Here is a 23,230-nt window from a genome sequence, read left to right on the forward strand (position 1 = left end):
AATTAGGGACAGGGATAAGTAGGAATAGACAGGTTTCAGATATCCAGACTTGACTTTGAACTCATTGTATAACCAAGGATAACCTTGAACTCTTGATCCTCCCTGCCTCATTTTACAAGTGATTGGATAAATATACCTGCCATACCTGGCCTACCTTGTATTCTCTAGCACTGCAAGAAAATAGTCTCCAGACATTTTCACAGGAGTGGGCAGTGGGCATTACACCTTTTGAATCACTGACTTAAAGGGGCAGAACAGAGTTTAAATTGAATATTCCCTCACAAGCATAACCTGAGCTGAAATGCATTCTGTACATAGATGCTTTTTTCTTTCTCCCTACTGAATAGTTGGAATGTGCAACATATCATCTGTTGTCAGACAGACTGGGAGTCTCTCAGTAGGAAGGCACAGGGAGGTTAAGACTGGCTCTTGGGAGCCGGGCGGTGGTGGCACACGCTTTTAATCCCAGCACTTGGGAGGCAGAGGCAGGTGGATTTCTGAGTTAAAGGGCAGCCTGATCTACAGAGTGAGTTCCAGGACAGCCAGGGCTATACAGAGAAACCCTGTCTTGAAAAAGAAACAAAGACTGGCTCTTGGGACCTAGAGAGAGGGCTCAGAGCTCAAGAGCACTGGCTGCTCTTCCATAGGACCCCAGTTTGATTCCTAGCACCCACATGGCAGCTCACCACCTTCTGTAACTCCTGCCCCAGGAGATCCAATGGCCTCTTCTGGCTTCTAAAGTTGCTGCATCTCTACTTACAGGTACACAGATATTTATGCAAGCAAAATACCTATATACATAAAAATAAAAGTTAAAAATAATAAAAAGACCATGCTTAGGTTTTACATGGGTGCTGGGGATTCAAAACCAGGTTTTGTTGCCCTGTGCAGGGAGGCCAGATGTGAGAGACAAGTATATGTACTGTCTGAGACTGCTCTCCCCACATGGAGACAGGCACTGAGCCTACACTAGCTAAGACACTTTCCTTCCTAGATGCGGTCTGAGGAAACAGCTGACCTGTTGGCTGAAAAGGCTCAGATCACAGAGGAGGAGGCCAAGCTTCTGGCACAAAAGGCTGCAGAGGCTGAGCAAGAGATGCAGCGAATCAAGGCCACAGCCATTCGGACAGAGGAGGAGAAGCGCCTGATGGAGCAGAAGGTGCTGGAGGCTGAGGTGCTGGCATTGAAGATGGCTGAGGAGTCCGAGAGGAGGTAAATAGTCGGTTGTCCTGGGAAGTGGGGCCTGGGTTGTTTGCCTGGTTTCAACCCTACCAGAGCTGGTGGTAGCATCTTCAAACTTCTGTATTGTGGGAACAAGATTGGAAATATAGTTTTCTTTCTCTTTCCCAGGGAATCTTTCTGTCATGCCTCCACAGTATACCCCTGTCCTTCTAATAGGGAAGTTTGCATGAAAACGTGTAAGCCTATTCATAGACTGCTTTTAGCTACAGAGGAAAAGAGGCTCCTTTGCATTTTAAAAAAAGTATGTGATGGTGAGGTGGGGCCTGGAGAGATAGCTCAGAGGTTAAGAGCACTGGCTACTCTGCAAAGAACATGAGTTGGAGTTCCAGCAGCCACATGGACACTTGCAACCATTTGTAATTCCAGTTCCAGGAGATGTAACCTCCTCTCTGGCCTCCATGGGCACTGGGTATGCACATGGTACACAAACATACATGCAGGCAGAACCCCTATATACATAATAAAATAATTTTTAAAGGGGAAATGAGGGCAGGGAGATGGCCTAATCAGCAAAGTGCCTGTTGCACAAGTATGCAAACCTAGTTTTGTATCCCCAGCACCCTAGTAAAACCTAAGCATGGTGACATGTATCTGTAGCCTCAATACAGGTGTTGGAAGTGAAAGCAAAAGGGGGGCAATCCATGGACCTCGCTAGCCAGTAAGTCTTGTTGAATTATTGGGCACACATTTAGTGAGAGACCGCCACTAAGGTGGAGACCAGTAGAAGATTATACCCCACATTGACCTCTGCACCGGCTCACACCCACACAAATGTTTGTGTCTGTCTCCCTCTCTTTCACACACACACACACACACCAGCTTAGTTCTTTTTCCTTTTGATGTAGATCAGTGGCAACTATTTACTTCAAAGGGAAACTTAAGTGCCCATTTCCCTGCAGTTTTTCAGGTAGTTAGGGGAGTGGGGCAGCTGTGCTTTTTGACCAGTTTGCCCCAGCTTGTAGCCAGGTTGAAGGATAGAAATGTTGTCTGTCCTCTTTAGACTATTCTAGGCTCTGAATTGTTCTAGTCCTGCAGCCTTCTGATAAACACTGGCACATTCCCCAAGCATCTGGCTCTGTTGACTTAGAGCACTGGAATTTGGCTCTTAACCACTAAGGTACATTCACTACAGTTTTTCTTAACACTTTTTGCATGTCATTCTGAGAAGATGGTTCCTTGATGCCTGCCCACTCCGGGCCCCTTTCAGTGTATGGGTTACATTTCTAGGGCTAGACCTCTGGACAAGCTTTTTCCACGCTATTCCTAACCCATAGTGCAAGGTTCTGCACCAAGACACAGATGCCTTCAGTGATGGCACTTCTTCCTACCCAAGGAAAATGGTACTTGGCCTACAAGTGTTTTACTGGGGTACATGAAGAAGCAATTCGTTCTTGTTCTGCTCTTTATGGCCCTGCATAAGGTTCAGGATGCCCTTGGTGTAGGGCTTGTGATGCTCTTCTTTGCCCAGCCCACTCTTCACCCAGAAACAAGCAGAGTACCTCTGGGTCCTACCCACTCTTCCTCCTCTCCACCTGTTTTGTTGTTATTATTGTTTGTTTTGAGATAGAGTGTTCCTATGTAGCCCTGGCTGACCTGGACTCAGTATGTAGACCAGGCTGGCCTCAAATTCAGAGAGCTGTCTGCCTCTGCCTTCTAGTACTGGGGTGAAAGGCATTGGATACCACACTTGTTACTTCTGTTATTTTGAGATTGCGTCTGCCTGTGTTGCCCAGGCTGACCTCTGACTCTGTGGCTTAAGTGATTCCCCTGCCTCAGCCTCTGGGGTAGCTGGCACCACAGGCACAGACTACTGCCTGTTGCTGGCGTGCAGAACTGCCACTTTGGTTGCTTCCCACCAGTGATCCCATACTGCAGTCTAGCTTTACCATGGAGATAGACAGCTCTCAGTAATATAGTTCTTACGTTAGAAGTTCTGGCTTCCTGTACATGTCCCTGTCACAGTCTCCTTGTTTGCCTTTTTCAGTGCCATGTACAGGGTTAATCAAGTCCTTGCTCAAGCCCTGTCCCCTTCTGTGGAGCTGACATCTTTTTCTTTCTTTGCAGGGCCAAGGAGGCTGATCAGTTAAAACAAGACTTACAGGAAGCCCGAGAAGCAGAGCGAAGAGCCAAGCAGAAGCTCTTAGAAATCGCCACCAAGCCCACATATCCAGTGAGCCTGGGCTCAGTCTGGCAGCTTTTTGGCTGCTTTGGTCTGGCAACTTTCCTAAACCTCTCAGCCCTTTAGTTTACCTCACAGTGCCTTGGGGTGACAAAGCAAATTCAGGGCCTGGATAGGACCCTCCTGGTCTGCCATTTAGCCTTAGGCTGACTAGTCAGTTACCTCTCTTGTTACTTAGATAACAGACCATAGGGGCCTTTCCAGCTCTAGAGTGTGTATGACTCTGCTATAGTCTCTACCCTCAAGAGAATTTGCTGTCTAGCTCCCTGCTGCCAAGCTAAAGGTAACTCCAGTTGTCAGTATATACTATTTGCTACAGTGTAGTTCTGTGAAGGGACCGACTGTACACCTTTGAGTGAATTATTGCTATGCCAGAACCAGCTGACAACCTCAGTTTTGGGACAGGGAGGCTGACTTGTACTAAGTGGGATCACTAGATAAGTAGATATTGCTCCTCTTCCTTTCTTCCGTACATTCCACTCTGCAAAGTTTTTGCTCACTTTTTCTCTATCCATATAATATCATCAATTGGAAATCTCTATCCTGACAGATAGGCACAGGTGCCCAGTCCACAATCCAGCCTTAGAGGCCAGAAAGGCTTGGCATGGCTGACTTCTGCAGAGGAGCAGGATTTCCTGCCGGGCAGGGAGGAGAGGATAGAATACTCTAGGCAAGGACAGAGTGTGTTCACACCACAGACACATAACTCATTGACACATATGCTACACACATACTGAATAGTCATGTACATGACAAACACACTGTATATTTGTACACATGGTACATTCACATATGGCACAGGTACATTCAGGACACAGAGACATAAGAGCCCAGGGTTTGAGTTGGGGAAATGTGAGCGCTTTGCTATTGCCATGTGTCCTTGTTATTTATTCCTGGCCAACAGATAACCCCAAACACCATTATTTGTCTCTTAGGCATGGTGTGTTAATCAGGCTCATGTCTTCTCTCAAGATCTCTCAGATGGTCACAGTCAGGTGACAGCTCGGACTGTGGTAGTCTGAGCAGTCACCTGAGCTGTGTACTCTGAAATACATGTGTCTAAAACAAATGGCTATTAGAGCAAACTTTATAAATTGCTCTTCATTTTGCACTTTCCCTTAGCAGTGTGTCCCAGAGAACACACCAGTTCCTTAATCATATCATGTCATATGGGTGGATTATAATTCAGCTAGCCAGTCCCCATAGATGGGTATTTAGTGTGTTTTCTCTAGCAGTTTTGAACATCCCTCAACACAAATTTTTGCACACATATGTGACAGTTTTCATAGAATCAGTTCTCATAGAACTGTGAGGTTAGATACTTAGTTGTGATACCTGCCAAAGAGGGTGTGCCAGTTTATGCTCTCATTAAAAGGGTAACAGCTAGTGTTCTTCCTTCCTGGGAATTTTTCTGAAGTATAAAGTAAATAGATCTGCCTAGATTATAACTGTCCAGCTTGATGAAGTGTAACGGACCAGACTCTGATTTACCCAGTATTTAGCCCTGAAAACAGTGTATGTAGGACCTAGATATCTTGCTCAGGGGCACACCTGACACACTCCATATATCCTACCTTAGATCTAACTGCCGTAAATTAAAGCTAAGAGGCTCTGTTTCTTTCCAAACACTGTCCCAAACTCAGTAAAAGATCCAACGATGAAAAAGACAGTGTGCCCACAAGAGGTTCATAGACATAGAAAGAAAAAAGACATAACCATGAGGATGTCTGCAGTGTGGATCTGAGGAAAGGACTGTGGCAGCACTGTGCACATCAGCTATTTTGCTGGCGGGGGGAGGGGGAGCGGTGTCAAAGGGCTTTGGTGAGAGACTGGAAGAGTTGAGAACTTTGAAAGGGGAATGGAGACCTTGCTGGGCACTAAGACCTATACCTGCAGTCCTAGCACTCAGAAAGCTACAACAGAAGGCTCACCAGTTTGAGACCAGCTCGGGCCATGTGGCACACATCCTTGGTACCACGGAAAATGACAGGGAACTAGGAAGGAAGAGGAGAGCAGCAGGGCGGGAAAGAAAGGACACATGCCAAGTAATAACACATGGGTTAATAAGCAATACTGCTTATGACTTAATAGGACAAATAATGAGAGACACTAGAGAGATAGGTAGGGGCTGTAGGTTAGGTGACCTTTTGTTCTGGGGTGAGAAGATCCTGAAAACAAGTCAGCTGATGTCATCTTTCAAGCACTCTCCTGGCTCTACAAACTAGCAAAGCCTTTCTGGTCCAAAGTCAGTTTCTTACCAGCTGCCCAACTGGGGCACTTGATGCCCAGTGCTTTTGTTGGACCCTCTCTGCCCTGCCTACCATCATGCCTCTTGCCTGGCGCCTTTTTCTCCTTTGGCTCATTCTCTGATCCCCAAGGAAGCAGTACCCTAGCAGATCCCTCTAACCTCCTAAACCTCTGTTCCTCCTCTGGCTCATGTTCATCTTATTTAACTGTGAGGATTTGCAAACACATCTGCTTCCTGAACAAGACTTTGATCTGCTTAGAGCCAGGAAGCCTGTCTTCTCCGTGTCTCCAACTCCTAGCCCAGTGCCTAAATGAGCTTCCTAAATGAAAAGCCGAGGAGAGTTTGTGTTTGATTCACAGAACCATAGAAATGATAAGATTTGAGGAGAGAAGGGTGACTTGTCTGATTGTGGTTGCTTTGGGACCACTTACCTGGCAGTTTTGTCTGTAGAGGGCTCTGTCCTGTGTAATTTAAACATCTTAACAGGAGCTTTCTCACTGACAGCCCATGAACCCAATCCCAGCACCACTGCCTCCTGACATACCGAGCTTCGACATTATTGGTGACAGCTTGTCATTTGACTTCAAGGATACCGACATGAAGCGACTTTCCATGGAGATAGAAAAAGAAAAGTATGTACCCTCTGTGGCCTTCTTGGGACAGTTATGAACATGAGTGAGTGATCTGGCCTAGAGGCACAGGTCATAACAGCAGCCAGTCATTGCCCCTGCAAAGGTTTGCTTTGTTGTCAGCCACTGGAAAACAAATTTCCTAATTAAAAATTAAAGACAACAGTCAGGGTCCCAGAATAAAACTAACACTTGATTAAATGGTGACCTGGAATTTATGTTTCAGACCTTGACTGAAAAATAGGATTGGGTTGTATTGAGTCCTGAGTTAGACTGTTGTTCGCATAGTACTTAAACTACAGTTTTCTTCTGGTCATGTTCTTCAGCAGAGGTTCTAGAACAAAGGTAAAAGAGGAGACAAAAAAAAAAAAAAAAAAAAAAACAATTCCTAGGCTGAGCAAAGCTAGGGGTCAGAGGAGACCAGTTATACTATGCTGGCAGCCCTGTGTGGAGCTGCTGTCCAGCCAGACCATAGCCACTTCTGTTACATCCCCTCCCTCCGCTTTGTGGTCAGCAGCAGTGGAGCAGAGAAGAGGAGTCCCATTGTAGATGAAATCTTTTTTTTTTCTTTCTTTTTTTTTCTTTTCCCTGAGATAGGGTTTCTCTGTGTAGCCCTGGCTGTCCTGGAACTCAGTCTGTAGACCAGGCTGGCCTCGAACTCAGAAATCCGCCTGCCTCTGCCTCCCAAGTGCTGGGATTAAAGTCGTGCGCCACCACTGCCCGGCTTTGTAGATGAAATCTTAAGTAAAATCACTCTCAGTTTTTGAGCCAGAAGTAAATTGGTTAATAGTGCTACAGCTGGCATAGATCACAGTGACGCCATGGATTGACAGCTGTGTGTCATAGCTTTTCAGTGTTTGTCTCATTCACACTAATTAACAAACATCCCACTGGCATCAAAAGCAGGTTTTAGGGACTGGGAATATGGCTTAGTTCATAGGGTGCTTATCTAACCTGCACGAAGCCCGGGGTTCAGTCACTAACATAGTGTATGGTGGCATACACCAGTAATCTTAGTACTCAGGAAGTAGGGGTAGGAGGATCAGAATTTCCAGATTATCTTTAGCTACATAGCAGATTCAAGTCTGGCCGGGACTGCAATGGAGCCAGTCTCCAAAGAACATTTTAGTGTTCTGGTTATATAATAGGGAATAGACTTAGTTTGATGAGTTCATCCAGCATCACATAGCTGATGAGAAACAGGACAAGGATTGATACCCCTTACTCACTGTATTACTCTCAGAATAGCTCTTGAGGCCAGCATGAACCATCAAGAACCAGGCAAACCCCTTTGATCCCTCATACTGAGAGAGCACTAAGAAGCTGGTGATCCAGAGCTATTGCTCTGAGTATCCGTCTGAGCTCCTCATTGTCCAGATGTATGTGTTTATATAGTTGTGATCAGCATAAGGCCACATCCTGATCTGGGTCTTGGTTTTTTATAGTTTGTATTTTCTTACTGTCTCAATGTATTTGGCTATTATAACGAAGTATCAGGGACTGGAAAGCTTATAAACAACAGACATTTACTTCTCATAGTTCTGGAGACTTAGAAATCCAAAATCAAGGCATTGTCAACTCAGAGTTTAATGAGAATGTTCTTCCTGGTTTATAGATGGCAACTTCTCACTGTGTGCTTGTATTTGCCAGTGGGGTCTCTCTTTTTTTTTTTTTTTTTTTTTTTTTAGATATAAATCCCATTATGGGCTGATAACCTAATCACTTCCCAGGGCTTCCTCTCTTAAAACACTGGTGAGTTGGCTGCAGCATGTGAGTGGAGGTGACACAGACATTTAGCCCGTGGTACTTTTTTTCTGTACATGCTGACAGAGCCCATCAACAGCTGCAATAATTCCTTCAAAATGTTTATATATTAGTGTTAAATAGTTTTCTGTTTATACTCTTTTTAGTTAAACACTTGAGCCTCTTCAGGTGAAAGTGGAGATCTATTTCTTCCCGATGTTGGCTGAGTGACTATCTGCCATCTTTTTCTGAAGGTTTCAGAATAAGTGGGAAAGTAGACGTGGCTACTGGCAGAGATGACTTGGTTCACTGATTTACAAAGGGTGGAAGCAGAAGAGTATCTGGGGCTCTGGAGGCTTGTGTGGTGTGATTTTTGAACCAAAAGCTGTCTTTGGCAGGGTTATTTGTAGAGCAGTCTGAAAGTTTATACAGGGCTTGTTTCCTATACTTTATTTCTTCCTGACCAGAGGCCCTGTAATTATTATCCCAATTAAACTGATGGGGAAAGAGATTCATAACACTGAGTGGACAGCCCAGGCTCCCTTGGCTTCTGAGTGGCCAGGTTCAGGTGTGAAGCCCAGGCTTCGGCTCCTGGCTGCCACTTTGAACAGCGTGTAAGTTATGGCTCATCTCTGCCCAGCCATGATGCATGGTTTCTTCTTGCCACAGAGTGGAGTACATGGAGAAGAGCAAGCATCTACAAGAACAGCTCAATGAACTCAAGACAGAAATCGAGGCCTTAAAACTCAAAGAAAGGGAGACAGCCTTGGACATCCTACACAACGAGAACTCAGACAGAGGTGGCACCAGTAGCAAGCATAATACCATTAAAAAGGTACCTGGAGTCTCTCGGGTTTTGCTGAACAGGACACTTATTAATGAAATGTGAGATTGGCATCTAGTTTCCTCAGGAGCCCAGTTATTGAATGCTGCCTGTTGGCTTTTTTTTTTTAAACATGTACTTAGTTAAGGGAATTTTCAACTCCTGACAGAAAGAGAATTTAATCTGCCAATGACCATGATGGAAGTGGCGCTGATGTTAAAAGCTCTGATGAGATGAATCCTTGTGTGAGGCTGGGTTTTGATCTGTCAGTGAGCACTGAAGTGCCTCTGTCTTTAAAGCCAAGGGGACTTGTGCCCAAGGAGCCACCTCACGCAATGAGAACTCACGGTGAACTAGAGGCTGTTGAATAGAGTCCCTTCCAGTCTTTTGTATAAGACCATATTCTGAATCTCCAGCTTTTTTAATATTAAAAGGAAGTATATAGAAGAACCTTAATGTTTAAAAAGATGAAACTTAGTTATGAGGCTCACAGAGTCCCATTTTTCTCTCCTGGTATTTAGAGTTCTCATCATTTTAGTGGTTTAGAAGTTACTAAGTACTCATTATCAGCCCAAGAATGTATATGTCTCTTATTTGGACAAAGCAGGAAGATCTGGGAAGCAAAAGCTCTGCTTAGCTGATTGTCCCTATAAAACAGGGGTTATAAAGGGATTGGTATGACAGCACACAGTGGTAATGCTAGTGTTCAGGAGGCAGAGGCAGGAGGATTGCAAGTTTAAGGCCAGGCTGGGCTACAGAGTAAGACCCTGACTCCTTTCCCTTGAGATTGGATGGTAGCTGAAGTGGTTAAGTTTCACTCTTTATTCCAGTCTGTAAAGCAGTCTCCAGCTCAAGAACTGTCTCTGTTTTCAGTGATTAAGTTGTCACTGAACATCCTAAGAAGCCTGAGTCTCCCTGCCATCTCTGCTGTATAGTCGGGAGCCCTACTTCTGCTTAGCACTTTACAGTGGACATCAAGTAGAGGAGGCACCGCACTCCACACCCTCCTCCCTCTGGCTCATGTTGTCTTCTGGGTTGCTTGTTTCAAACAAAATAATTACATGTAAAAGGGGAGTTTAAACCAGACATGGTAACACACAGAACTCAGGAGGAGGAGGCAGGAGGATTAAAGGTCATTGTGGGCTGCAACTAAACCTTGTGTCCAGCCTGTGTTATGTGAGACCCTGTCTCATAAGCGGGGTGAGGGAGACGGGGTTAAAAGGAGGTTCTTAAGCTAAAACATGATTGGGCTAGTGAGCCAGTCAGCCATGAGGGAGTAACTTCAGAGCCCTCATCCTGCCTCCTTGTCACCTGGCATCCTGAGCAGTCTCCTGTGCCACTGTTGCTGTGGTGAATTGGGCTCTCAGCTACAAACGCCTGGAGTGCTGAAAACCAGAAAGGCCAATGTTCAAGCTGTTTCACAGTACGTGAGGTTACTTGTCTCGATTTCTGAGCATTTTACAAATGGCACATGTGGCATTTTGATTTCACAGGGTATGTCTTTGTTTTTTCATTTTATTTTGCTCATTTAGCCTCAAGCCCAAGGCAGAAGACCTATCTGCATTTGAGTCCTCAAAGTAGGTTATTCCCAGGTATTCTGTCTGTGGTGATGGTCCTACCGTCTGTGATACTAACCCATGCATGAGCTTGCCTGTCTCTGTCCTCGGGCCACGCAGAGCCCTCCTGAGGGCAGGTGAAGCCTGGGGCCTGGCCACAGCATGCTTTGAGGGTGAGAGCAGGTATCCACCCTGGGGGACCCAGACCAGCCTCCAGGGCCTAGAAGGCTGCCTCATTCTGAAGAGCATGTCATGGGGCTGCAGGACCAGTTGCTTTGTATACCTTATATCACTGGTTGGGTTGGGCAAAGTCATGGCTCCCTTTCCAGTCAAATCTAAGTCCTTTGTCTTCTTGGTGGTATACTCCTTTGATAGATAACTCTAGCATGGAAGTGGGAGTCGGTTCTGATGCTTTTAAGACTGATGTCTCTTGTTCAAGATCACTCCTGCCCTGTGGTGGTACGCTCTGCAAACTTACCACAGCTGGTGGCTTCTGGGCATGGGTCACTCATTCTCATTTTTTTCCTCAAGCTTCCCATTCTCTGCACTCCCCTTTTCTTTCCTAGGGCAGCAAACAGAACACTGGTGCATCTTTAAGCCAGTTGCAGCGAGTTGGCTGTCCCATGGCTGTTCTAAAGGCCACTTTGGCTTCTGTCCCCTACTGCATGGAAGGAGCTGTGCATGGATGAGCTCGTCTGCGACCGTCCCATTGCAGACACCCAGGAGATGAGTTAGCAGCATTTGTGATGAGTCAACTAATTAAAGCATTACAGATTCTTCCTTCAATATGCCTAGGCAGGAGAATATTATCATGCCCAATATTAAAATGTCACCCTCCTTCCATTACTGCCTGATCCACAGTCCTACCCATCCAGTACACCTCTGACACTTCAGACAGAGGAACAGGCTATGTCCTTAGCATCCTCACTGCAGGAAAGTAAAGAAACTCTAAACTCTGCCCAGGACATTTCTATTTGCTCATTGTCCCACAAAGGAGCTTAGCTGTGAAGTCCCAGGTAGCTCTTTCATCAGATGAATGAGAGCTCACAGAGGCCCCAGGAACCCATGTCTGTCATTTGAGCCTGATTGAGTGAATGGACTTCTGGTTTGTTTTTTTGTTTTGTTTTGTTTTGTTTTTTTCCCAGCTTCATGCCCACTTTGGTTTTGTTACACTGACATCATGCAGCGTGTGCTCTAAGCAGGATATTGGAAAGGTGGGCAGGTGGATCTCTGCCCAAGTGGTAACCCCATCACACCAGAGTTATCCAAGTGGATCTGTGGTGCTCCATGCACTCTGGTTAGTGCAGGGCAAGCAGAAAATCTTGTTTTGTTTTACCTCATGCATCAGATGTTCCCTGTGTATAATTAGGTAGTTTCATTGGAATGTGGGCTCATTTTTTTTTTTGTGTTGTGTGATATAGAATATTTGCATTCTTCAGGGTCCTAAGTTTGATCATCAGTTCTCACTGAGTTGTTACAGAGAAGGGAAGTTTCCTTTTTAGTCAGCTTTGTATTGTTTCTAGACATATAGCCTCATAATGACATGTACCCAATGATAGATTGAGTGCACAGTGGTGGGTCTTTAAGTTTGTATTACCCAGTGGCATCACAGCCATCTTGGCCTATGATTTTCCCTTAGTGATAAGATCATCTACCAACATCTCTCACAACATGGCCCAATCAGCAAGTAGCTAGTGACAGTATTTGGAAACATCTGTTGTTCATACATTCATTCATTCACTCACTCACGTGAATGGCTTAATGTGACATTAAGTTGTTTTCAAAACAGGTTGCTAGGCTCTATTTAATTAAGAATTCTGATAACCAAGGGCTTCTAAAAGCAAGAACTTGTCTTTCAATATGATGTAAATTCTCAGCAATTTTTTACTAAATACTGGTGGGTTTTGCTGTACAGGAAGTCTGAGGAATGTTTCATTTACCTAGGTAGTGGCAGTCCCTATGACTAGTGGCCAGTGCTCATGACTGATGGTCACTTGCCTATGTAGAGATGGCTCTCAAGTCATTTCCACTACTGTCTGAACCAATGCTAGCCTAGCAGACAAGTGTCCCTTCTGGCTTTGGAAATGTGTGTACCTATTGGTCAAAGGAAAAGATCCATTTTGACACTGGGGATGAGAGATTGCTTAGAGGGGGGTTCTGTTGCTATGAAGTGATGCCATGACCATGGCAACTCGTAGGAAGCATTTGATTGGGGCTTGCTTACTTTCAGAGGTTTAATTAGTTCATAATCATTGTAGCAGGAAGCATGGTGACACACAAGCAGACATGGTGCTGGAGAGGTAGCTGACAGTTGTAAATTTCAGCAGACAGCTCTGGGCCTGGCTTGAGCATTAAAACTCTAAATGCCCACACCCAAGTGACACACTTCATCCAACAAAGCCACACCTACTCCAACAAGGCCACACCTCCTGATGTCAGATTCTCTGGAATTAGAGTTACAGATGTTTGTGAGCCACCGTATGGGTTCTGGGAATTGAACCCTGATCTTCTGGAAAATCAACCAGTATTCTTAACCACTGAGCCATCTCTCCAGCCTTCCATTTTTTGCTTTCTTAAGAGACAAAATCCTTAGCTAGGCGGTGATAGAACACACCTTTAATCCCAGCACCAGGGAGGCAGGGGCAGGCAGATCTCTGAATTCAAGGCCAGCCTCGTCTACCAAGCAAGTTTCAGGATAGCCAGGGCTACAAAGAGAAACCCTGTCTCAAAAAACTGAGGAGGGGGACAGGGTAGGATATGAATGAGAACTCTTACTTGTAAAAAATTAATCACAGATAAATCAAGCCTGCCAATGGCTCACACCTATAAACCAACTTCTTAAGAGACTGAGGCAAGAGAATCACAAGTTCAAGGACAGCATCAGTAACAGAGCAGGATAAAGAAAGGGGACAGTGGAAGAGTGCTTGCTAGCATGCACGAGGCCCTGCATTAGACCCTATCAGTACAGGTATTAGAAACATAATCTTCTGCCACAGACCTTTCACCCCAGGCAGGGAGATCTTTGTGAGTTTCAGGGCAGCTGAAGTACAGAACAAGTGTCAGGACTCAGCCAGGACTATACAGTGAGACCCTGTCTCAAATCCTCCTTCTCTTCCTCCTCTTCCTCATCTTCCTCCTTTTCCTGTTCTTCCTCCTCTTCCTCCTCTCCCCTAGCCCCAGGATTGTTGTGAGGTTAAATGAATGAAGTCACATGAGGCACTTAGTGCACAGTGAAGGTTTAACGACATGAAAAGCAACATCTGCTTGCAGTGATGAGGGCGGAGGAGGAATCATGGATTGCACTACCACATTGAAGCCTACAACTGGTGGTGAGCTGAGTATTAGGTGTGTTGAGTGACATAATGAAAGTGAAAAATTAGCTTTTCTGGCTCCTCCAGTTTGCTTTGGGCCTGCAAGGTGTTTTATATATATATAAAGGTGATATATATATATATATATATATTTTTTTTTCTCCTGCTGATCTGATGGCCCTGCATTTTCCACTTTTTCCAGTTGGTGATCAGTACAACTAGTATGGCAGGGCAGTCAGCAAGCTGCCCTGGGGAACCAGGATTCATTTCATTCTCATGGGGAGTGACACATGTCCTGGTATCAGAACCCTGAGTTACTGAGTGAACCCAGTAATCCTGCTGAGTGAGCAGACAGGGCCCCTTAGGCCTGAGTGTTTACACTTCAGAGCCATGGTGTTCTGGTGACAGGGTGACAGTGATAGCCAGGAGCAAGTTAGCTCAGCCACCTTACTCAAGAGGTGAGAACACCTTGGAGCAGGTACACTTCAGGGCCATCCTGTCCTTTTCTCGAGGTTCTTTACTTTTACTTTGTATGCATTGGTGTTTTGGTTCCATGTAATGGGGGGAGAGGGGGTCAGTCCCCTAGAACTGGAGTTACAGACAGTTGTTAGCTGCCATGTGGGTGTATGCTAGGAATTAAACTGCAGTCCTGGAGGAACAGTCACCATCTCGGAGGCATCTCTCCAGACCGCTCTCAACATTGTTAAGTCAGTCTCCTGATCTGGAGTTGATCCAAGAGCCAGCAAACAATCATAATTTCCATGCCTATAACCTCTAGTGGAGCAGAGGATTTCAGAGGAAATGGATGGCTGAGAAATTATGGGGGTTGTGGAGCTGAGAAAGGTTACTTCATTTATAGATGGTTTTGACTGCATTTCCCACTGTGGAGGAGCAAGAGAGGCAGAGCTTTGACGTTTATGGGGAGCCCAGCTGCCTCTCCTGGATCAGGAAGACAGAAAAGTCTAATGTCATCTTCAATTTCTGCAGAGTCCCCTTGGAGATTCAGGGCTTGTGAAATGAAATAGAACATTTTGGGCACCTGGAGAAGTGATAAATCACAGGAAGAAACTGAATACACGTGAAAGGTGTATCTCCCTCAATTAAAACAAGTAACCAGGGCCTCCCTGGTTACCTCTGGTGTGCATGACCAGTCTCAGAGATTACTGCTAAGAAGTTTAATGTGCAGTTCATATATCATATCTAGTCTTCATTGTAAACCTGCGGGCCAAGTGACCTGATTGCTTTAGAAATCGGGCTTTATCTGGTACATCATCCTCAGTCCTGACATAAAAGTCAGCATACTGGCTCCTCAGATTCTAGGACCATCCTTTATTGCAATCAGGGAAGAGGAAGAGAGGACTGGGGTGGGAGCAGCAGTGAGGCCAGATGTGAGCACAGAACACCCTGAAGGAACTGCATTGACCCAGGACCCTTTCAGCTCCCAGGCTCCATGGAAGCACACAGAAGCCTTAAGAGCTGGTCTGTGTTGCTGTTTTGTCTTTTGAGACAGGGTTTCTCTGTGTAGCCCTGGCTGTCTTGGAGCTCACTCTGTAGACCAGGCTGGCTTCAAACTCATAGAGATCCACTTGCCTCTGCCTTGTGAGTGCTGGGGTTAAAGTCATGCATCACCACTCCCGGCTTGAGAGCTGGCCTTAGAAGAGCTCCTCTTTGGGCTAGAGTGATGGCTCAGCATTTAAGAGCACTGGCCACTATTTCAGAGGACCCAAATTTGGTTTCCAGTACCTACATGGTGGCTCAAAACCATCTGTAACTGCAGTTCCAGAAGTGCTATCCTCTTCAGACTTCCTTGGGCACCAGGCACATATATAGTACATAGACACACATACAGGCTAAACACTTGTGTATATATAAAATAAGATTTAAAGACAGAGTCCTTTTCTTGGTTACTATCCTGTGGACTCACTCCTAAAAGCCATTCCTAACACACATGAGTTTCCAAGGGTCCCGTGACTGCCAAAGGCTCTGGTTTTCTTACTTGTTTCTGGTAGTTCCAGTTAGAAGAGTCAGCCAGCCACTGTCTAAGACTACAGGGTTAGGAAGCTTTCCCCTGTAAAGAGTTTGCTTTGGGAAGTGTTGAGCCTACACGCCCTGCCTTGTGGCCTGGGTGTTTTATGGCTATTTGAAAGTGCCTGTGGCCATTATTGGGCCTTATTTGATGCAGTAAAACATCCCATTTGGCCCCTTGGCTCTGAGGATATGTTCGTTTCAGTGCAGCACTCCCAGGGCACCTGATTTGTTGCTGCAGCAGTGGGAGGAAAAGCTAGGATGCAAACTCACTCTGCAGGCTGCGGGTTCTGTTCTTATGAGCCTTGCCATGATTTCTCTTTGGAGATTGGCAATTTAAAAGAAGTATCAGTATATCTGGACCTCTTTCTTAAGGCTCTTGCCCAGAGTGCTTCGTAGATCACATTTAGCCTCCACCTGCCCAGTGAGGTGAATCAGGCCGATGAGTTCATTTGTTAGGTGGAAGAACAGTAGCAATAGGCCCTTCCAGCATTCCAGGGCAGCAGAGACACAGGCAGACATTTCCAGGCGTGGGGCTGCAGCTTTAGGTCCCTAATGATTAATACAGATTGATTCCCCACGAATTTCCTGGTCAAATTTCTCTATAAAGGAGTTGGATTTATTTATTGGGATGGATGTGGCCCTCTAGTTTCACTGCTGTTTAGGGATACGCATGTGGACAGCTCTCCATATACAGATCATGAAGATAGCATTTGGGTGCAAGACATTACTACCAAGACTGCAGAAGGCTTAATGTGCCCAGTTTATAATGGTGCCCTCCCTTGGTTGGCACTTCCACCTTGGCTCCATGGGGTTTAGGAAGGGGAGTGTTTATCACACCCTAAACAAAGATCCTGTTGAATTTGCTGGTACTGGCTCTAACTGTCACCTTTCTGCTCCAGAGCCTGCTTGTCCCCTGCAGATCCTCGTGCAGAGAATCTGCATGTCCTTTTCTATCTCCGCCCTCCCCGGCTCCTTCATTTTCAATATGTAGTGGTGAAGAGGAAGTATAACATGATTTTAGGGCTTGCATTTCAATTCCACTGCATTTTTATGGGACGAGCTGAGTCTCAGCACTGGGAGTTATTAGGTTAGTATCTAAAATGGGTTTGGCACTATGGGTCTTATTATTTAAAATGAATTAGACAGCCCCCTCCCACCTGCATCTTCTCCCTGGAGATAAGTGGATTGAGGCGAGGCCCCCAGAGACTAGTTTAAGGAATCCTGGTGCCCTGATTAGCTTTGTTCTTTCGGCTTAATTGTAGAGCTTCCTTTTCCCCCACTGATAACCAAAGTGGCTCTGTCCTGTCTGCCTCTCCACCCCCTTTTGCATTAGGACAAGATTTTCACAATACAGCCTTGTGAATCAATTTTCTTTCTGTGCTGATGAAAGTGTAATTCATTCTTAATCAAGCAGCCTTGCTGCTGCAGGCTTCATGCTGGAATACATTTTGTTACCCCTCTATCACTCTGGGAAATGGTCCCCCAAAAGGACTTTTGGAGGAGAGATGGGTAGAGTCGGCAGTCTGCCGTCTCACAGTAGGTTTTCCAGCAGGGGGCACTCTTGGAGTCTATGTTGGAAGAACCCTGGTAGTTAGAATCCAAAGTCCTAGGCCATCAGATGGCAACAGTGATCATGGGTACCTTCTAAGCTTCTTGTCTTCCAGCCCTGAAGCTGTTTCCCGGGAGCATCTTGATGGAGTCCGTGTCTTACAGTGAGTAGGAGACAGCTTAGTCTGCAGATTCATGTAGAAAGAGATGAGAGGAAACTGGCTGGGTAGCAGGTCATTTTTGAAGGTGGGAAAAGCCAGTCTTTTTTTGTTGTTGTTTTGTTTGAGACAGAGTGGCCTCAGACTCAAAGATCTTTCCGTCTCTGCCTTTCTAGTGCTGATATTTAAAAGTTCATACCAGCATATCTGGCCCATATAGTTTTTTTCTTATATTTAGTTTATTTGCAGTGATGAGAATTGAACCGTAGGCCTCAAACATGCTAGACAAGTGCTGACTACTGACCCCGAGCCCCCCCCCCCTTTTTTTTTAGGACAGTGTCTACGTTGCTCAGGCTAACCTTGAATTTACTATTAGAATGCACCTGTCTTGGCCTCCTGAATGCTGGAATTACAGGCATGTGCCAATGTGCCTGCCTTAGCTTCCTGTCTTTTGTTCATTTGTTTGGGTTTGGTTTGGTTTGGTATTTGAAATAGGGTCTTGCTGGGTAGTTCTGGCTGGCCTGGTACTCTGTAGGCCAGCCTGGCCTCAAACCTGCTGTAATATACCTGCCTCTACCTCCCAAATGCTGGGAATACAAGTGTGCATGCCTGTCCTTTTATAGAGACAGATGTATCTCCCAAATCCAAACTTGTTTAGATTTGATGGTTTGTCCATCTTTGTCATTTAACACATATGGGGGGGGGGGGCTCACTTTGCTGAGTAGCTCCCTGTCTTCCCTCCTACAGCCTGGTCATTTGTGGATAGGAGGAAAGGTGGTTCTTCCAGGGGCTATCTGTATATGCTGAGGTAGGAAGGAAGAGCAGAGGCCTGAATGATTAAAACAAAGCCACACAGATCTGCTGCAGAGAAAGAAAAGGAAGTTAGTCTCTTCAAATTGGAATTGGATTAGTGACAGACTCGAACAGCCAGTTCAGTCAAGAGAGAACTTAATTCCTCCTGTATTATTCACAGGGCTGATTCTAATCAGATGTGAAGAGACAGCTGGAAGAGAGCAGCAGGTCAGCCTAGTGACTAGTGAGGAGGCTACATGTTCTTTTAGTCATCTTTAGGGAGGGAACTGGCAAGAGCCCATTGGATTGGGCACTCTGAGCAGGTTCCTCCTGGTTTCTAGCCTTCCCAAAGGAGCAAGGCTTGATTGTCCAGATGCCTGTGTTGACCTTGTCTGGATCCAATGTGAGTTTTGAAGGTCTATATGCATAGCAGAGTGTAGCAGAGTGGTCACTGGTCAGCATGAGCTCAGCTAGCTTGTTCGTAGATTCAGGGAGGGACACCAGACTTAGGCAGGCCCCAGAATTGACCTGGCATGGAACATGGGACCTGGTGGCATAACCATGTCATGAGCATTTCAGTCTCAATGCCTGAAGTACAGGGCTCTCCTTGTCCTGTCTAGTCTCTCTGGTATCTTAGTGGTATGAGCAGAGCCTGCACCCACATTAAAGGGGTCTGCCTCCACAGCCACAGGGAGCATATTGAACTCCGGGATACTGTACCCCACATTTAAATGATACATCTCCACAGCCAAAAGCACACATGAACACTTTATTTGGGATTCTGCACCCCACATTTAAGGGATCTACTTCCACAGCCAAAGAGTGCACATAGACATCTTGGCTGGTATTCTGATGGTGGCTGGGGTCTTTGGTTGGTTGGTTTTTCTTTTTCCTTTTCTTTTTTCTTTTTTTAAAGATTATTTATTTCATGTATGTGGGTACACTGTCCCTGTCTTCAGACACACCAAAAAAAGGCAGTGGATGCCCATTACAGATGGTTGTGAGCCACCATGTGGTTGCTGGGAATTAAACTCAGGACCTCTGGAAGAACAGTCACTGCTCTTAACCACTGAGCCATCTCTCTAGCCCCTGGTTGGTTGGTTTTTCAAGACAAGTTTTCTCTGTGTAGCCCTGGCTGTCCTGGAACTCACTGTAGACCAGGCTGGCCTCGAACTCAGGAATTTGCTGTCTCTGCCTCCCGAGGGCTGGGATTAAAGGCGCATGCCACCATCCCCTCAGCTAAGGCTGGAATCTTAGTGGAGTTGGCTCTATAGCACTCTCTGGATCTTACAGAAGTGTTGCTGTGCTGTGTGCATAAAGATAAAGTCCTATCACTGGGTAACAGGACAGCCCAAGTGTTGTTGTGGGCTTATGGGTATGAGACTCATAAGAAACCCAGGAAGTTTGCTGAAGGACTCAACATGTCCCACTTTCTCTAAGCCTGAGCCTTTCCTTTCATGAGCACCCCCTGCTTGAAGCTCTGAGTGTGGAAACCAGCCTTCTAGGATGATCCTCGCCCGCCCGTATCAGAGACAGCAGGTGGGAACAGATCCCATGGGCCAGCCTGCCCACCGAGTGCCTAGCCAGGAGCACAGGCAACAGAAACAAGTGGCAGTGCCCCAAGACAAGAGCTTTTTGGGCTCTGGAATGCCTCCTGTGTGGGGCTCAGCAGGTACCTTGAGTGCATACTAAAAAAAGAGGCTCAAGGCTTCCCTCCCCACCCCACCCCCCCATACCCTTGAATCACTGTCTGCCTCCCTCCTGCATGAGTTCTGCCCTCCAGTCCTGCCAGGAGGAGAGCATTTGATGTCTTAAGATAAAGGATACTGCTGAGGGAGCAGTCAGAGGTGGCCACTGGAAGCATTCCAGCAGTGCGAAGTGAGCACACACTATAAATTCCTCAGACTTCAGGTTCCCTGGTGGAATTAGAAGTGCCAAGAACTACATGGTAAGGGCATTCGGTAGGGTAGTCTGTCAGACCTCCCTTTGAACCTGTTGGTGACCATAGGAGGCTCTCAGCTACCCTATACAATGGATTTATGATCCTTGAAGCCCCTGAAACCCCACTCTCCTGCATGGTCTTGTAGTGGTGGCTGTGCCCTCAGCCTGTACTGTCCTCTGCACTGAGGACAGACCCTCTTCTGGTGAGAGAAGAGGTCATCTCTCCCTGCAGTACAGCACTGGTGAGTTTCTGGTAGGAGCTTCTTCCCTCCGAGACAATTTTGCACCCTAACAAGCTCATACTTGAGTACCTGGAATTGAATGCTGCCAAAACCCTCCCCAAGCACCTTGAGGGGACAGCCAGCATGCTTGGGTAGTGGATCCAGGAATTCTTGGAGCCAACATTGTTGAAACAGGCAAGAGACTTTCAGAGGCCCCCACTGCCTGGGCGTCCTGCCTGGGGAAGTAGCCAGGCCTCTCAGGGCAATGTCTATTCTGACTCAGAGGCTGGCACAGTGTATGGCCCTTCTGCCCGAATCTTATCCTAACCAGGACTCAGCTCTGCTCTGCTTCCCCTGATGGGGTTTAATGCCAGCCACCGTTAAGAATGATAGCTTATGGGTCCTCAGCGTGAACCAAGTGAGTGCTGAGTATTTTCTCTGCCACCCTATGAAAAAGTGCTGCATCATCCTGTGTCACAGTTGGTTTAAGTCACGCTGTGCTAACATTTTACTGAAAGTGGCTATAGGTATGTCCTGTCCCTGCCTGCAGGCTCCTTATCCCAAGAAACCTCCTGAGGTTGTCCCAGAATTGTGGGGACACCTTTTGATTCAAATCCTTCCCTGAGAGGATTTTTGTCCTAGATCTCTGGCACCATCTTCTCCTTTACTACCCTGGTCCCTATTATCACACGCACACCCCCACTGGCCCCTCTCTGCTGGCACTGCAGGAGAGACCCAGCCAAATGCAGTTCCTGTCTAGAGGGTGTTTGCTTCAGCAAAGAAAAGCTCTCTCCATTCCTGGCAGAACTAGGCTTCCATGGAGCTTCTGGAATTGGTTCTGCCGAAGAAAACAGCTCAGATGCCTCCTTGCATTCAGCTTGTTAGTCGGGAACTTCAAGGCCAAAAGATTTGGCAGGATTTAAAGAGTCGGCTCTCAAGCTGTCTCGTTTTGAGCACGCTAATGCTGCCTGTCTTTTGATGGTAAAGTGGGTTCACAGTCTCCCTCTCCTGCCCTTTGTAGAGCTTTGGTAAGTACCGCAGACTCTTCAGAATCAGACTACTGAAGGACCAGACCAGCTAGCCTGTTCCATTGCTTTCCACCAGAGGAGTGAGGGTCAGAGATAGAAGGAGTGTTTACTGAGGCCACACAGCTGCAATGGAAACGTCAGCCTCCTGTCTCCCATGTAGTTACACCTGTGGCCCATTCCTCATTCGATCCACTCAATAAACATAATATGGTCTTGCCCTCAGAGCCTAGCACTAAGGTGAACGAAGATGGACAGTGTACAGTTGCTGACACACACTCCTTTCTGGGAAGGCCTGGGGCTGCATCAAGAACATATAATCTTGCCCCAAGGGCACCAGTTCAGGAGCAGCTTGAAATAGGTGCCTATGCCAGATGCTTCTGTCTGAGGAGAGGCTGGGAGACAGCCCCAGAGGCAAGGACTTGGGAGGCATAGCTGCCTCTGCTCCCTTCTCCATATTCCCAGCCCAGACCTTCTTGGTGGTGTCTTCCTGTCATGTGAAAGAGAGTCTGGTCTTGGCTTCCAGGCCATGGACAAGTCTACTTTGGAGTCACCCAGAAGTAGGGCCAGAAAGAACAAACCTTTCATCTGGTACAGGCCCTCTTTACCTGAGGCCATGCTGCCTTGCCCTAGGTATAAGAACTGTGAGGCTTGTGGTGCCAAACCCGGGTCTCAGCCCAGAGAACGAGCTGGTGCAGTACGAACAGCAGGATGGGAGTTGGTGCTTTAGAGCCAGAGAAACATGAGAGTCACAAACTAGACTCCCCCTGGGAAAAGGTTATGTGATAGACATGTTTCTACTGGCATGCATTTCTACTGGTCCACCAACCATCCTTTCTGGCGTGTCATCTGTCGTTGTGCATTTGAATCCTGGAATAAATCTGAATCCTTATCTGGGCTTGACCACCAGTATCTTGAATATCTATTGGACAGGTTTCTCTGTCACTCCAAGCCACTGTTGAGGTCATTCCCTGCAGCAAGATGTGTGTGAGACCCCGTGCCCTTTCAGCTTCTTTTTTTCTTTCTACAGCTCACTCTGCAGAGCGCCAAGTCCCGAGTGGCCTTCTTTGAAGAACTCTAGCAGGTGACCCGACCACCTCCTGCCACATCTGCTGTCCCTGTCACCAACAGGATGGGCCTGACCCCAAAGGAACCATCAGTAGAGGGCTGGCTTGTCTGAGAATTCTTGAGTAGAGGGCCCAGTTTCCTTCATGTTCAGTTGTTTTTGAACTCTGACCCTGTAGAGATTTCTCAAGGTGTTCTATTTCTCCTGGCCTGTCTCTCTCTCTCTCTCTCTCTCTCTCTCTCTCTCTCTCTCTCTCTCTCTCTCTCTCTCTCAGAAATGTTTGTCGTGCATGGGCCGCCATCCTTCCTGCACCCTGGACACTGGTGTAAATGTTGCTGTGGACACTGCTGGCTTTGGAAAGCTGCTGTAGGAGTCCAGTGTGGAGACTGTCTGAAATCTACTGCGCAGGCACCACCCACTCCCCTGCACAGTAAGGACCTGGCACAGTCTAGAAGCATGGACTGGCTTAGCTCAGAACCAGAAATGATGGCTCCTCAGCCAGGCTCACCTGAGGCAGTGTAGTTGTCTGACTGGCAGGAAACAGGCAGGACAGCTATAGCTAGAAAGAGGCTTAAGATAAAAGCTGCTGGGAGACAGGCACCACCATGGTGGGCCAGGAGCTCCTGGTCACATTCCCATGAGTGCCTGGGAACCCAGCTCTGACCAGGACCTCCATCTCCTACAACTCAGCACATGCAGCCCCAGAGCCCTGCTATCCAT

At 46.6% G+C, this 23,230-nt stretch overlaps 1 protein-coding gene across 5 annotated transcripts in view; it reads left to right on the forward strand.

Moving 5' to 3' along the window:
- The window catches only part of Nf2 (NF2, moesin-ezrin-radixin like (MERLIN) tumor suppressor), an 82,980-nt gene extending 60,202 nt beyond the window's left edge, over window positions 1–22,778 (forward strand). The window contains exons 12-17 of one of the 5 annotated variants that reach the window (XM_034508197.2): window positions 995–1,212; window positions 3,307–3,412; window positions 6,174–6,301; window positions 8,711–8,876; window positions 10,397–10,441; window positions 22,475–22,778. In XM_034508197.2, the coding sequence (XP_034364088.1) occupies window positions 995–1,212; window positions 3,307–3,412; window positions 6,174–6,301; window positions 8,711–8,876; window positions 10,397–10,432 (654 nt within the window). In that variant the 3' untranslated portion in view covers window positions 10,433–10,441; window positions 22,475–22,778. Of the gene's footprint in view, window positions 1–994; window positions 1,213–3,306; window positions 3,413–6,173; window positions 6,302–8,710; window positions 8,877–10,396; window positions 10,525–10,986; window positions 11,207–22,474 lie in introns of those variants that run through there. The other 4 variants (XM_076938208.1, XM_034508198.2, XM_034508196.2 and 1 more) reach the window with 4 other exon arrangements.
- The last annotated feature ends 452 nt before the right edge of the window (window positions 22,779–23,230 follow it).

This window comes from Arvicanthis niloticus, chromosome 7, assembly GCF_011762505.2.
Source record: "Arvicanthis niloticus isolate mArvNil1 chromosome 7, mArvNil1.pat.X, whole genome shotgun sequence".
NCBI classification, from domain to species: Eukaryota; Metazoa; Chordata; class Mammalia; order Rodentia; family Muridae; genus Arvicanthis; species Arvicanthis niloticus.